Source organism: Dasypus novemcinctus, chromosome 10 (genome assembly GCF_030445035.2).
Source record: "Dasypus novemcinctus isolate mDasNov1 chromosome 10, mDasNov1.1.hap2, whole genome shotgun sequence".
Classification (NCBI taxonomy): domain Eukaryota; kingdom Metazoa; phylum Chordata; class Mammalia; order Cingulata; family Dasypodidae; genus Dasypus; species Dasypus novemcinctus.
The window spans coordinates 78,721,840-78,737,627 of record NC_080682.1 but is presented as its reverse complement, the minus strand read 5'-3'; the positions used below and the strand labels follow the sequence as shown (position 1 = coordinate 78,737,627).

Sequence of the window (15,788 nt, the reverse complement as noted above, 5' to 3'; positions counted from 1 at the left end):
GAGTTCCAACTGGGTATAGCTCCAGAGAAGTGTGACCTTGACAAAAACATGTTGGTGGGTCCAGAGGGGTAGCCGCTGGGGTGCTCAGTCAACTCTGCTCCCTGTAGCAGGAGTTCTGGCTGCCATGAGACAGAGTGTTGTAAATGTGCTTGGGCAGCCAGGATGGAGAGCTGGTCTTCTGTTTGGAGAGAGCTGCTAAAGAGGTTGGAGAGTATCCTTGTCCGCCATCTCTGCATGTCCAGGTGAGGTCCTGCTTGTATTAGAGATGGACTCACTGACCTTTGAAAACAGGAAGTTGGATTCATAGGGGTCAGGCTCCAACTCTGGCATATACCACATGGGTGGTCAAGTTTCAGTGTCTCAGTTTCTGTGACATGAGAGAGGGGCAAAAGATTTTTGAGGGCCCTCTCAATGCTGGCATTCTTTGATATTTTGGGCCCTGAAGCTTTCAGTTAAGCCTTTGCCCTTCTATCTTCCTAAATTTAAGCTTGTGGAAAGGATGCTTACAAATTTTCTTTGTCAGAGTTCTGATATACTGAGACATATTTGAGGCATAATTGCTGTAAAAATATGTATAGCCATTAATGTGAAATTATTCTGAGACATAAATGGTCTAATGTTAGCAGATGATTGCAAAATACATTGGTTTGAATTGTTTCATGTAATGCTAATTTGCTTCAAGTACAAACACTAATCAGTAACATTAGGTAATTATCATTTAGGTACAGGACCCCAGTATTTGAAATCTGCATTTTCATGTAAGTATTAGTAGCATGTGTATAGCTGCTTACGGTAACGATGGGGAAGGATTCTAAGAAACCCGTTCATTACAGAGATTTGTAGTGACAAATCTTGGTTATTAATTTTACCTTTTGCTGAATCCCTTACAAGAGGCATCTATTAAATCTTAGGGAGTAATTTTTATATTTAAAGTAGTTTGATTAAATATATACTTAATCTTACACAGCTATATGTAGAGGATTAGTATGCTATGAATGAAGAATTCCAGGAGTTTGAATAAAGAAGAGAAAAGGGAGAGTCATTTACCTTGAGGCTCCAAATCCTTAATTTTAATCATTTTACATGTGAGAAAACAGAGGCCTAGAGAGTTTATTTCATTGCCCAAGATCACAAAATAATAATTGCTAGCAATTTTAATTTGCTTCCACATAGCAGGTGCCTTTCTAAAGCAACCTTAAGAAATGGACACAACCTTCTTAAGAGTTAGACACTGTTATTTTCACCATTTTACAGATGAGAAAACTGAGGCATAGAAAGGCTAAATTACTTTCTGTAGAACACGTAGATAAAAGTAGATGAGCCAGGATTTGAACCCAGGCAGTTTGGCTCCCGAGTCTGTGCTTTCAACCATAAGTGTACTTCCTCATCAACATAGTGTGGTAAAGGTAAAACTGGGATTAGAACTCAGATCTCCGGATATCCTTTCAAGTGTCTTCCATAGCACCAGGGTCATTTAAAAACAAATCCACAAGTGGCTGCTCAGAGCACCCATCTCCTGAGGTCTTGCTTTCTTGCATGATGTCCCCAGAAGCTGCTTTTTCCAATCTCTATCTCCAGACCTCCTAAGAGAAACTCGAACAACTAGCATTAATTAGTAGGTAGGAATCATTTATAATCAATGAATCAAATGCTCCAAAGCAAATGGCTGATTATGAAGTGGCTTCAAGATACATGAAAAGCTTTTTCCCAGAAATAAGCTAAACTCTTCCAGGAATACTTTTCATATCTTATTTATGAATGAATTTTGCATTTACTTTCCTTCCTGGGCCTCCCTGGGTCCTATGTTCAGTCATTTGCTGTACCTCCTACTAGACTAGATCCCTCAGCCTTGATCCATGTGCCATTCTTCCATCAAGTTACCCATCCTTTGACGGGACTTCCAGTGTTGCTCTTTTGGCTTGGCTATAACCAACACACATGTCCCCCCAACCAGTGAGTGCTGTACAGTGCTTTTCTTGATTCAACCTCTGAACCTCTTAGTCCTGCCAGAGTTCACCATTAATAACAACAATCCAAAATGAGCAAACTCTGTAGTCACATCTGTAGCAACTCACTGGTTTTCAACCAACAACTAAATGATTTGTTTATTTAATTAACAATTTCTAGTCTCATTAGAAGTCAGTATCACAACAAAATGGTATTTGCTGAGCTACCAATGTTGAGAACGGACTTTCTGGTTGACTGGAGCAGGGCGAATTTCTTGTCTGTGCTCCAGGGGTTTGAAGTTGTCCCATATCTTTCAAAGGTATCTCAGAATTCACCCTGACCCATGTATTTACCGAAGCTAGAACTTCATTGCCCCTATAGCTGGGCTGTGGATTGGGTAGGATTATAGATTGCAGGGTAGATTTCACTGAGGATGATGAGCAAAGTGTAGACTGGGGTGAGTAACCAGCAGACCTGTGCTCTTTCTTCTTAGGCACTGGTGAGAAAAATTGATAACTCAGACAATGTCTACACCACAGAGTCCACCACAGGGAACCTGTTCAGCCTGACCCAGGAGGGAGCTCCCTTATGCCGCATCATAGCCAAGGTAAGCTTTGTGCTTAGGGACCCAGGCCGGGGAAGAGTAAGAAGAACCTGTTTCTATGGAAACAACTGCTTCAGGAATTCTGTTCCGGCTCAAGCATTTACTTGCTGTGGGACCTCGGGAGAGTCACCTTCCTTCTCTGGGCCTTTGTGTCTCCTTATATAATTGATGAATAGACCTTCTAATTACATTCCCCACTTGAGACAAAAAACTGGTGCCCCCCAGAACTTCTGTCAGCTTCCTTCATGTAAGGTGTTATAAATGTGCCCTTAGCAGTGGTGGTGTTCTTGGGAGCCACAGGATAATGAAGTGACTACAAAGACCAGTCTGGCACGGAGCATTTTAGAAGACTGATTGACTTCAGGTTGGCCCCTGGCATTATAGAAGTGGGATATGTAATGTCTCAAACCCAGTTCAAAGAAAAAAGAACATTTTCATTTAGTCTAATCTATATAGATCAAGCCCCATTTACATCTCTTACTCCTGTCACCATGATAACCTAAACCCCATGATAACTAGCTGTAGTGTTATCAGTAGAAACAAGAGAAATAGATCTGCAGACATGACCTTCACCTCCAATTTGGAAGCTTTTGCTCTCAAGAGTTCTATCCAGTGCTCTTATTATCTTTTTTGTGCACCACTGTAGTCTTTTGGCCTTAGTATCTGCCCATGGGTACTGGCAAAACAGGAGGAGAATCTGGGTCCTCCCATCATTTTGTCACCAAGGACATTAATGAGTGTTTGGCAGGCATTAAGGGGGCAAAAGTTTCAAAGTACACCCAATCTCTGACTGTTCTAAGCTTTCCTACTTCTCCCTCAAGAGGAGTCTGTACAATTCTCCAAATAATAGTAATGGCAAAGTCCTGCCAGAGGAAAACAAGAAGGGAGAAGAACGCAGACTGAAAGATAAAGCAGGCTTGACATGAGTAGTTCACCTCAATTCTGTTTGGGTGCTCCTTCTTGGAAGCTTTCCTATCAGTTCCCCCTACCTGAAGGTTGAGGCAGAGACCAGAGATAGCCGCGCGCTCTCCTCTGGCTCTGTGGGGCAGCTTCTGTATGCTGGCCACTGCTCTGGGGTTGCTGTCTGTTGAGGTTCAGGGTGTGGCTATCATATTGTCAGTCCAGAGATTCAAATCCCCTAGATATATCTTAAACCCCAGCACCAACTACAATTCCAGTAAAGTAGCATGAAAGTCTTGTGAAAAGAGATCCCATCTGAGTCCAGTTCCATCATGCAGAAACACCAGCTCCAAAGAAGGACCAACTGACATGGCAGTGAACCCCATCTGCCATAACCATAAAACCTGTGGGTCTCTTTAGCCCTCAAAAGAACCAATACCTGGGGTTGTATCTACTTTATCTGTCTCTGAGACTCTGCTCAGGTGTGCATAAGGGCAATCCTTCTGACAACCTCCAGACTCTTTTTTAGAGACTCATAGCCATATAAACTCATTTGTCCTTTCCATTTCCCCTTGATTTAGGTCAAAAAGCATTTCTAACTGCTGTTATTATATGTAGACAGAGATATTCTGCTGGTCCTAGTTGAACCTTTTATTCAAGCTAATTTTCTAGTTACGTCATCAGCTGGTACTTGGTAGTGATCCCTTGGCACCAGGGAGGCTCATCCCCAGGAGTCATGTCCCACCCTGGGGGGAAGGCAATGCATTTACATGCTGAGTTTGGCTTTGAGACTGGCCACATTTGAGCAACACGGAGGCTCTCAGGAGGGAACTCTTAGGCACACTGCTGCTCTAGGCTTGTTCTTATTTCAGGTGCACAGGCTCACAAGCATAGTCATTAGTATCAGGGGCTCATTGTTGGACCTTCATTCCTTTTTGTCTTTGCCATTGCACTTGGGGGACTGTTGCTGTTCCTTTAGGGATTGTGATAGAGCTCCTCTGGCTAGGAACTCAGCACTTCCTTAGTTGTTGTTTTTTAATTGTTTTCACTAAGAAAATATCCAAACATTTTTATGTACCCTGGATATATGCCCTGTAGAACTCACTGCCAACCATGTGTCCCACTTGTGGTCTTTCTTTGGGCCCTCGGTCTAGTTGCCCCAGGGGAGGATTTGGGCAACCCGTCTGCTGTCTGTCCTCTCACCAGCCTGCATCCCCCTGAAGGCCAAGGAGTCAGTCCTGCCTTCCCTGTGGTGGTCAGACAGTGGCAGGCACTGCCCCTTCCCAGGTGCAGAACCCAGAGGGCTCCCTGTGCTGTGTCAAAATTACTCCCCCTCCAGCAACTCCGTTATGCCCTCCACCCCCAGCCTACATAGCCACAAGTGACCTCTTCCGACTTTATGACAGCTCACCCCAAATCTATCTGAATAACTCACACTGTTATATAGCTGGGCTCTGAGCCTGGAGCTTTCTATAAAATTAAACTGGCCCTGGCTGACAGTGAGAATCTGTTAGCTGAGTGATGCCCAGCTCCTATCTGGGATGAAGGCTGCTCTCTAGGTCCTGAGTGGGGGCTCTGCATGACCTGCGGTCTGATGCATCTCACTTGCTCTGTGGCTTCCTTTCTTTTCTCCCACCTCCAGACCCCCATATATCCCACCTTCTGGGCACCTTTCATGAGGGTTTGGGACACTCTTCTAAACAGGAATCTTTATGGCCTCACCCTCACTTCCCTGACCAGAACTGAGGGCTAGGCCCTTTTTCATACACAATCCAATGTGTCCCCAACTTCGTGGTGTAGCTGTCTGACCCCATTTTTGGTCAGTTAATCTGCAGCAGAGCCAGGATTTGGACCAGAATCTCCTTAGTCTGGGTCCAGGGTTTGCCCTTCCTTTCCTAGTAGCTGAAAATGCTAAGAAGGTCATTTTTCACAGGCTTGGAAGAGGACGTAGTGAGAATGCAATGCAAATCCCTGCAGAAGCTTAAATATAGTCGTGCTGGGATCAGTGCCTCCTGAGCCAGAGCAAGGTGCCACAATGGTCCTGGCTCACAGCCTCGCTGCTTTGGCACCATTTCTTCATTGTCAGCTCCAAATGGAAATCTCTCTCTTTCTCCCTCTCATCATCTATCAAACTATCTCTCTACATATAGATGTATTTATACAATATAAGCACACATATATACACATACACATGTATATATATTTACATTTGAAGGGGAGTAAGGGAAGAAGGCAGAACTGGCTGGGGAGAGACTGGGACTCTTTCTTTTCTTTTCACCTTTAAGAGAAACTTGATTTTACTTCAGTAATTCTGAGTAAGGCCTTTATGTGAAGCCTTCATCAGGTGTCCCAGGAGCCATGGCAAAGCAGTAAGGCAGTGGGTGAAGTGTTATGGAGCAAAAAGCCCGAGGGAGTATGTGTCTTGCCCAATACCAGAGCACACTTGGGTGTTATAGTGTGCATTTAAAATCAAGGGGGCTCTCTCTTAACCCTTCTTAAATCCCTCTCAGAGTCTACCTGGAGGTGCTGTTCTATGCCACCTGAGTCCTGCACCCTCATTTCACGGCACCTCTACCCAGCATTGTACCTGCTTTTAAAATTATCTGCCTTCCCTGTCAGCCCATGAAAGAATTCAGGGCAGAAGGGGATGAGGCAGCCTGGCTCAGTGCCCAGCAGTGTCTGGCATATAATCAAGCATCGTATTTTTGGGGAATGTATGAATGAATTTACCAGTCCCATGCCAGGCCCCCTTTCCTCCAAATCAACTGCTGTAGAATGAAGTAGGAATATAAAAGTAGGGCTCATTCTTAGCTGATTAAAAGGTGTCAGAAACGATCCCCTCGCCCAGAGTTGGACACGGTCTCGCTCATCCCTGCGGTGTCCCCCACACAGTGCCCTGCACCAGGCACACAGAAGAGAGTGCCGGGTGCAGAGTCGGTGCTCAGAAATTGTTGAGAGAACTCAAAACTCTGACAGGGGATGATATTTTGCTGAACTCATCTTCTCCCCATAACACTTTTCTCTGGTTTGGGAACAGAATGCATTGCCTTAGTTAGACTCAAGAATGATGAGGCTCAAGGCGAGTGCGGTGCAGGAACGAGTTCAGATCATTTGCTCCTGTCGTCTGCTGGGCACCCCCCAGACCTCAGGGCAGGGGGAGAGAGGAGATAAGGCGTGTCCACCCTTCCCTCTCTGATGCTGAAGGTGTATCCCCACATTTGCTGGGTGCATGCTGAGTTACCTTTGTGATCTGCTGTCTCTCTCACTTTCCACAAGATTTTGTTTAAAAAGTATATGCCCAGGAGCTGGTCTAACTATTCCTAAAAGGTTTCCTTTTTCTTTTACAAAGTCAAATGGAAGCATTGAAACAAGGACACTGTGGATTTGGGGTAGATTATTTCACCAATCTTTTTTTTTTCCTCCTCCTCCTCAACATAGGAACAAATTATAGTACTGATATAAATAAAACTCCTTTTTGTGTGCCTCATATGGTGATCAGGAAGATCTGATGAGTAGTACAGGTCTTAGACTTCTAGGCTTCAGCTACCCCCTGCTGCCCTCTTGTTTCTAGGGCCTCTGTCCCTTGACTCCAGGCCTGCTGGAGGGAGTGGCCGTGGGGTCTGGGAGCTGTGGTGAAAGCTGTTGATCCTCAGCCCTAGCAAATATGCCTGCCCTGGTCCTAGCATCTGGGCCCCAGGAGCTTTCGGGGAATACCACCCCCACCTTGGACTAGAAAGGGTGATGTTACTTATGGAGGCAGCACTTCGTTCAGCAGCATGTGAGCGTGTGAGCCTGGGAGCGTATGAGAGCGTGTGTGCTCGCGCGCGCAGCAGGGCCAAAGCCTATCAGCTGAGTGAGGGATGCCCGTTATCCTCGGCACAGCCCCACAGCAGGTTACACAGTGAGGTCATGTGTCATTTTCCTCTCTTTTTTTCTTCGGCAGGAGGGCGGGGTAGTGGCACTCTTCAAGGTCTGCCGGCAAGACAGCTTCCGGTGCTTGTACCCCCAGGCGCTCCGCACGCTGGCCTCCATCTGCTGCGTGGAAGAGGGTGTCCACCAGCTGGAGAAGGTGAGGGTGCAGCTGTTGGGCGGGCAGGGCCTGAGAACCCTGGGCCAGGTGGGGGCGGGAGGGACAGGCCTTGGGGCCGCCTGGACCTCTTCATCCAGCCAGTCCCCCGAGTCCCTCCTCTTCCCAGTCATCGTTGAGATGGGGCTGCTGGGATCTGGACCATACGAGTCAGTGAAGAGGTGCAGGGGACAGGTACGGAGAAGCCTGGCTCAGAGGGGCATTCAGCCTTTCCTGGGGGGGGCGGGTGCCAACAGAGAGCCACGCCCAGGGGTCCAGTGGGTGGAACACAGTGGAGGGGCGCACGTCAGGTGAGGTTTGTGATGACTCGTCCTTTCCTCACAGCAGGACCTCAGCTGGAGGAACGGGGTCCAGCTCCCCTGGGGGTGACAAGAATAGTGTGCGCCAGGCCTGCAGGGTGGGGTCCGTTCCACTAAGGACTAATGGGCTCGGGTGAAGGAAACTGAAGCCTGAGCCCCAAGAGTAGACGGCATCATTGAGGCCTGGGGGTGGGGTGGGGACTGGAGAAGGGATGCGGGGCCTGATGGGCTCCAGGTGCCTCCACTCCAGCCCCTCTTGCCCTCCCAGGTCGTGGGGCTGCCGCTGCTGCTCCACCCAGACCCCAGGGGAGCTGAGCCTGCAGGTGGCCCTCAGGGACCCTAGCTAGGAGGGCTGGGGAGGCTGCGGCTGATATTTGGAAATTTCCCAGCCAAGGTTCAGGGAAAAGAGTTGGAAGGGCCTGATATGCGCTCGTGCTTGCAGGATTGGAGAAGTTACCCTGAGACTGTTCCAGGGTAATTAAACTTGCTCCCTCTCCTCTGCATTCTGCGTTCTGATCCTGGCGGCCCAGATACCCCCCACCCTATCCACAGCGTCTTCACTTTGGTCTGGACTCCTAATGTTCATCTTATTCTCCACCCTGCCTCCGTCCCAACCTCCTCAGATTACTGAAACAGGATCATAGGGTGACTGACTAAGAGATGCTCTTAGCTGGGGACAGAGGATGACTGGGGACACTGCTCATTTTCCTAATGGTTAGAATGGGGATGCAATTTATCCCCACACAGCATGGCAGTGGGTGAGACAGTGCTAGCACCCTTGACCGAGTGCCCTCTTCCAATTGTTTTGAGCACTGGGCTTGAGGGTAAGAGACCAGTTCTCATGCTTTGGACCTACTGCTTAATGGATAATAGGTTCAGAGGAGGGAAGTGACTTGTTCAAGGTCATATAGCTACTAAGTAGTAGAGCCAGAATCCAAACCCAGGTCTTCTGAGATGACAACCAATTGTACGTATCTCCATTACACTGCACTTTCTGATGGTGTGAGTATACATGTGTGTGTGCTCCCTCATGTGGGGTGGAGGCAAAGAGAGAGACAGAGACAGACAGAGACAGAGACAGACAGACTCCATGGAGGAAATGCATTGAGCGCCTTCAGGTTCATATGGTGAGTGACCCTTTCTCTCCTACCTTGCCACATGGGGTTTGTTTCTCATCTTCTTTCATGTCTAGTTAGCAGGAAAAACTGGAGGAGAAAATGAAAAGGGTGGTGTCCCCTCCCCTCTAAAGTAGTGAGTTTCTTGGCTTTGGTGAGTTTGCAGAGCAGTGGGAACTTTTCAAATCAAGGCAGAAAAAGAGCAGGGTTTTGTTTGTTTAGAACTGAAAACCTCTGCAGCTGGCAAGGCCAGAGGCAAGTTGCCCTCGCAGCTTCCTGATGCTGCTGAGAAGGCAGAAGGCATTAAGCCTTGTTCCCAGGCAGGATGGGCTGGCCAGCCCCTGAGTCAGACCCCGCCTTGTGGGACAAGGGGAGGGAGGGAATGCTCCTGTCTGAGGACCACGATGCTTGAGGTGCTGAGCTAGCCCACTGCACACATCTCTTCATTAATTAACTAGATCCGTGTGAAGTGAGCACTCCTTTTACTTCCATCTTAAAGACAAGGAAACTGAGTCTCAGACAGTTTGACTTGTCTAAAATCACATAGTTAGTAGGTGTTGGAGCCTGAATTTAGACCCAGTCTGCAGGACTCCAATGCTTCTGCCCTTTCCACTCACCCTCACAAGTCCAGTGGATTCTCCGCAAGGTGCTGGCAAAAGCCTGGCAGCTTAACAATGCCCTGGACCAACGTGCTGCCTCTGACCAGTGTCCTAACTCTCCATCCCCAACTGGCATAGAGGATGGCAGCCTTACATGGGCATGCCTCTCCTCCAATCAGATTATTGCAATACACAGACACTCATGCAACACGTCCTCTGTACCAGTCACTGAGGAGCAGTTGGGCTTGTCCTGAGAAGGGCTCCTGGGTGCTCAGAAACAGCAAGGGCGTTGTAAGGCAGGTGTAGGCTTACAGAGTGACTCCACATGCATTCTATTGTCCTTTGATCTTTGCCTCAGGTGTGTAAGCATTCCATTGTACAGGTGAAGAAACTGAGACCCAGGGAGGTAAAATGACTCCTTGTACAGAATCACACAGCTCATAATTCCTTCATCCAGGAACTATTTCTTGAATATCTGCTACTTGCCAGGTACTGTTTTAGGTGCTGGGCATTTAGCAGTGAACAAAACAGAAAAAATTCCTTGTTCTCTAGTGCAGGGGTGGCAAGTTATGACCCATGGGCCAAATTCAGTCTACTGCCTGTTTTGGTACAGCCTGTGAGTAAAGAATATTTTCTCATTTTCAAATGGTTGGAAAAACCCAGAAGACTAACATATATCACTAGTATCACTTGAAAACTTATATGAAATTTAAGTTTCAGTGTCCATAAATAAAGGTTGGTTGGAACACAAATAAGCCCATTCACTTCTGAATTGTCTATGTCTGCTTTCGTGCTATGATGGCAGAGGGGAGTAGTTGTGGCATATGCAGCCTGCAAAGTCAAAAATATGTATCTGGCCCTTTTGAAAATGCTTGCCCACTCCTGTTCTAGCAGGCGATGAGGCTGAAAATGGTAATAACCAACATATTTCAAATTCTTGCTTAGGCAAGCACTTTGCTAAGCCCCTCCTTTCACTGTCATTTAATTCTTGTGGCAACTACATTCTATTGGTACTGGTAGTATCTCTGTTACTTACCGAAGAAGAAAGGGAGACTCAGAGAAGTGAAGCAACTTGCCTATGGGCACAGAGCTAACAAATGGTCAAACAGTCTTTTAATTCCAACTTGGCTGAGACCTGAGCCAGCCTGGGCTGTTAACCATTACTCAGAGCCAGGACTCAAAATCAGATACTGTGAGGCCAACATCCATGCTCTTTATCTCCACATCATGCTACTTCCAAAGTTGTGAGAAGCTCTAGAAATATTCAGAAAGGACCTCCTTTTCCCCTGGCCCTGGCCCATGGCGTTCCCAGGGGTCCCACCCACAACCCGCCTCAGCCCAGCCCCTGTCCAGCCACACTGCCATCCCGGCTGCTCAGTGCTGGCCTTGGCAGCTCCAGAGAGGTCCACAGTTGCCAGTGCTTTGGACGGAGGGTGGAGAAGCCCCAGTATCGGCTGGATGGTAGAAGCTGCAGAATGATGGGCGAAGCCTGGGTGGGCAAATGTGGTGTCCAAGGGGCTCTTGCCAGCTGCCCACTTACCAGGCACAGTTCATGTCCTCATTAGATTATGTCAGAGTGCCAGCCTCCCTCTCCTGATTTAACAGCCTGGCCTGATCACTGAGGCTTTCTTAATTCATTGTCAGTGAAAAATGTGCTGGATTTTGTGATTCAGGCTGCTTCCCCCTCCTTTCCCTCCAGTCTTGAAGAGGTTCATTGAATCATGCACACATGCCAGTGGAGGTGTTGGGTTTAGCCAGGTCACCAGGCACCCCCCATCCCAAGCCCTGCTTTGTGATGCTTGAACCGTATCTTGTTTGGGGGATTTGTGCGGTCACATATTCTATCATAGTTTCATTAGTTCACTCACATAAAGTTACTCAATCATCTGCTCCTTCATTCCTTCTGTCAGTCATTCACATACTTTTATACTCACTCATTTGCTTATTCTTGAAGTCCATCACTGATTCCTTCTAGTAATTCATCCTTTCATCAAACATTTGTGATGTTTAAAGAAGCCCAGTGGACCTAGCAATCTTGGGTTTGAACCAGGTTTCTCTACCTGTGAGCTTGGGTAGAGAACTTTCTCTACCCAAAAGTTGCTTAACTGCTCAGAGATTCAGTTTCTCCATTGGTGAAATGGGGATCATAGTATCTACCTCACAGGATTGTCAGAGAACAGAAGTTGTAGGTTATCGCATGTGCTAGGTGTACAGTAGGTGCTGAATAAATGGTAGCTGTTGTGATTGTGATTCCTCACTGGGGCTGTAAACCTGGATGGACTCAGGAAGGTTAGTCTGGTGGAGAAGGGAGGCATGCCAGGGGCGGGGACTGGGATGGTCAAAGACGCCCAAAGCACACAGGGAGATGTTGGGTGGGGCTGGAGCATGAGTTCTTTCCATTTTACATATGAGGAAACTAGAGCTTGCATTCAAATCCTAGTCTGAGTGGTTCTTAAGCCTGTTCTCTTTGCACTATGCAGTCCAGGGAAGAGCTGGCCCTTTGGAGGCAGGCACTGCAGGGAAATGTCTCCCTGGGAGCCAGGCTCTGGACATTGACCTGAGTAGGAAAAAAAAGTGGGCACCATCCAAGCAGAGGCTGGACAGGGCAAGATGTCGGCACACTGCAAGCGCCTCCCCAGAGGTGTCTGAGGGGCCTTTCGAGGCGCCACTCTTTCCTTCCAGAGGGGGTCTACGGAAGCCTGACTCTTCCCAGCCACAGCCTTTCCACCATCGTGATCCTGCCAGGGCAGCAGGCTTCAGGAAGTCTGTCCTACCTTCTTCTGCAGACAATCACTCCTCATTCCCAAGGAGGAGCGACAGGCAGACATGCTCCCTGCTTCCTGGGATGGTCAGATGGGAAGAGACCCAGCAGTCGACAGTGGGGAGGGCTCTCACGTGGCCATGCAAGCCTGCAGGCACCCCTCTGCCTGGGTGGGGCAGTGGAGTGGCCTGAGAAGGGCCAAGGAGGAGCTCCCAGGCAGGCCAGGGGAGAGTGGCCTCCGCAGAGGCGGAGGGATTCCACAGCTGGGGGGTCGCCTAGGAGACTCTGCGGCTTTTTAGGAGCTCTGTATTCATTGAGTGAGGGGAACCCAGAGGAAGGGGCGGAGTTCTCTGGCACTCACATTGGATAAGACTGGAAGGCAAAAGTGAGGGCCGCAGCATCACATGACAACGGGAGCAGAAAGACCGAACTGTCCAGGTGGCAGGATGACCCGGCTTGCCAGGATTGGTCAAGGCAGCCTTCCCGCAGGATTGGAGCTGGGACAGTGAATGGGCATTACCAAGAGGGCGGCTGCAGGGTTTGGAGGAGGCTCCCAGGGGGTTCGAGAGCAAGCCTCTTCTGCCTGGGCTTTGGTTTGGGGACTGCTGTCATGAAGCAAAGCGACAGTGTGGGCGCCTGCATGGAGGAAGCACTCTGCCTCTCTTTGCTTCCCTTTCTTCCTCCCTGGCCAGTTCATCTCCACCTTTTCAGGCTGGTCTGGGGAAAACCTGCATTGGCCCAAATAGCTCTGAGTACTGGGGATTTTATAACCTCCTGGCATGCAGAGTTCTGGGTCTTCTGAGTGGCTAAATGGAAAGGTAGAGGCTGGGAATGGACAGCACCAGGAGCCAGGGTGGGAGGCTGAGGACTAAAGCCATATTAGAGGCTGGGGCCCAGGCAAGGGGCTGAGGATCTGAGGGGCAGGAACCTCTAGGCCCAGAGCCCTAAGGGAGGGGATGGGGGTGTGTGGCAAAGCCCAAAGCTCAGACCACCTCAGGCAACTCCCAAGACAGTAGCTGCCTCTTCCAGCTTCAAGAGCAGACACAAACTTGCTTTCAGAAGAGATTACTTTTATTTCCAACGCCCCTCCTTTTCATTTTATTTCTTTCAAATAAGGAGTTTACCCTGTTGCTGGAAGCCTAGGGGAGAATTTAATGAAAATCGATGAAGTAATTAAAGATGTGAGAGGGCGGGGAAGAAGCTTCAATCTCCAGTTCAAGAAGAAAATCATGACCAGGGATGGAAAAATTGCTGCTTTCCTCCATGAGCCTTCCACCCCACTGCACCCCCAGTTTCCAGGAATAGATTTGCCCTGACATCTGAAGGGCTTGGCTGGATGAGAGATGGAGTCAGGGAGGCCCAGGTCCCTGCTGAAATCCCAGAGACCCTGGACAGAAGAAAACAGGGTACAGGAGGCACAGTGGGGTGACTCTGCAGCTCCAGCTGCCATTTTACAGGACTCTCATCTCCACTGTCTGCTCTCTGGAGGTTTATAGATGGTCAGAAATAGGTGATACCTGCAAAACCCTTTAGCCAGTTTTTATTGTCCTTTTGCTCATTTGACTCCCACAATCGTCTTACAGGGCAGGCAGGGAAAGATGGTCATCCTCATGTTACAGAAGTTGAGACGGAAGGGACAGAGACATTGGAAAGGACAGAGCCTGGGCAGGGAAGCCTGCTTTGTTTGCTCCCAGGCTCAGGTTGGTCTGCAGCACCACCACTCCCCCTCTCGGCCATGCAGAAAGGGGCTTAGTGTGCAGACTCCAGGGTAAAGCAGCTACTTTGTCTTGATTGAGTCATTTCTAAGGAATAAATGAGGCTGGGTGGGAAGAGGGGGGCTGTGAATGCCAGACAAGAAATCTTTGCTTCCTTCAACTTGCAGCCTCCTTTTTTAAATCTATGAGGCTCTGCTAGAGAGAGGTAGAGACAGAATGAGTCTGAATGGAGGGCCCAGATGTCTCTCTTCTGCTCTTTTGGGGCTCAACCCACAGAGGCTAAAGTTTTATCTACTTCCCCCACCCCCACTGGCCCAAGGCGCTGGCCTTAAACTGCCCTGAGAAGGCGCTGGATCTGTGCAGGTCCCAAGTCGTCTGTTCTGTGCTGTGACTCTGGTTCACAGGCAGAGAGAGGGGTGGGGACAGGCGTGGAGCAGGGTGTACAGTCTCCTTCCTCAGCCTGCAGGGGGCGGGGGCTGTGACCCAGCCTTCCCTCGGTGCCAAGTCTCCCAGCCCCTCTGCCTGGAGGGCAGGGGTGGGGAGGAGCTTAAAGACAGCCGGGATGCCAAGGGCGAAGAATGAAAATCAGGCACACAGTCCCTTCTGCCCTCTCCTCTCCCAGAGAGGATCCAGGCTAAGATTACGGGCAAATGGTGTCCAGAACGAAAGAAGGCGCTGCTGACTTGGAGGCTGCACCCGGCAAAGTCCATTCTGAGTTTGGAGAGGGGCTGGGGCTGGACCAGCGGGCACAGCCCCTGCACCGCTCGGGCCTCCGCAGGACCTCATGCGCTGTGCAACAGCGGCCCCTTGTGGCCAAAAGCGGCAGCCCCTCCAGGGTGCCTGGGGCTGCTCTGTTCTGGAACTGGCAAGGCGATAGTGGGACTGGTCTGGGCCCCAGGATGGTCAGTCAAGGCTAGGGTCTGGTGGTGTGGTGCTTTGGGTGTATTGGTGTTGTGTGAATTAGTCTGTGCAAATTCGGGGCAACGGGGTCCTCTTCGCACTGAGCCGGGCTCCTACTGGGCAGGAGGGGGATGCAGATAAATACTCAACATTTCTCCAACTCCCAGGCTTCCCCAGAGTGTCTGTCCTGTGCCTTCCTGGAGCATAAACCCTCCTAGGCAACCCAGCACCCACTGGAAAAAATCCTAACCCCTCAGGCTGGCCCTGAAGCTGCCTCTTAGGAGCTAGCTACCTCCAGCAAACGGCTCCTTTGATAACCAGGCTGTGTTCAATGCCCAGCATCACCGCTTACTGGCTGTGTGCTTTGCATCCCTCTGACCACCAGTATTGTCATTTGTAAAACTGGAGTAATCATACCTGCCTTGTGGGTTGTGAAGACTAAATGAATATGTGCTCCGTAAATGTAAGTTATTTTCCCCTTCCCACCAGAGTCTTCTGCTAAAGGTCTCCATGGCTTCCTTGCTTTGGAAACTTTCTCTACTCTAGGCTGTCCCAGCTGGAAATGGTCTTTCTTCCTGCCTCCACTTGCCTTGGTGTCCACACCGTTTTCGGGTTCCACACTGCCCGGCCTGGGAGTTCTCGGCTTCCCCACCAAGACACACTGTCTTACTGGACCCTTTAGGCCACACAGCAGTGCACAGTGATGTGTGACTGAATAAATCCTGTTGGAAAAGTTCCGGTGCATTTCCATTAAAGATGGTGAGAGGATAGAGACCCAGAGAGGTGAAGGAACGTGTGACACATGCCATTGTTAGTAGCAGGGCTGAAAGCAGAATGCGGGCAGGCTGACATCACCAAATA

The 15,788-nt window shown here is 49.2% G+C and overlaps 1 protein-coding gene across 1 annotated transcript in view; it reads left to right on the top strand.

Moving 5' to 3' along the window:
* INSC (INSC spindle orientation adaptor protein) overlaps nucleotides 1-15,788 on the top strand; it is a 143,623-nt gene that overhangs the window by 88,850 nt on the left and 38,985 nt on the right. Inside the window, exons 6-7 of the mRNA XM_023582819.3 lie at nucleotides 2,441-2,554; nucleotides 7,395-7,520. Of these exons, the coding sequence (XP_023438587.1) occupies nucleotides 2,441-2,554; nucleotides 7,395-7,520 (240 nt within the window). The remainder of the gene's footprint in view (nucleotides 1-2,440; nucleotides 2,555-7,394; nucleotides 7,521-15,788) is intronic.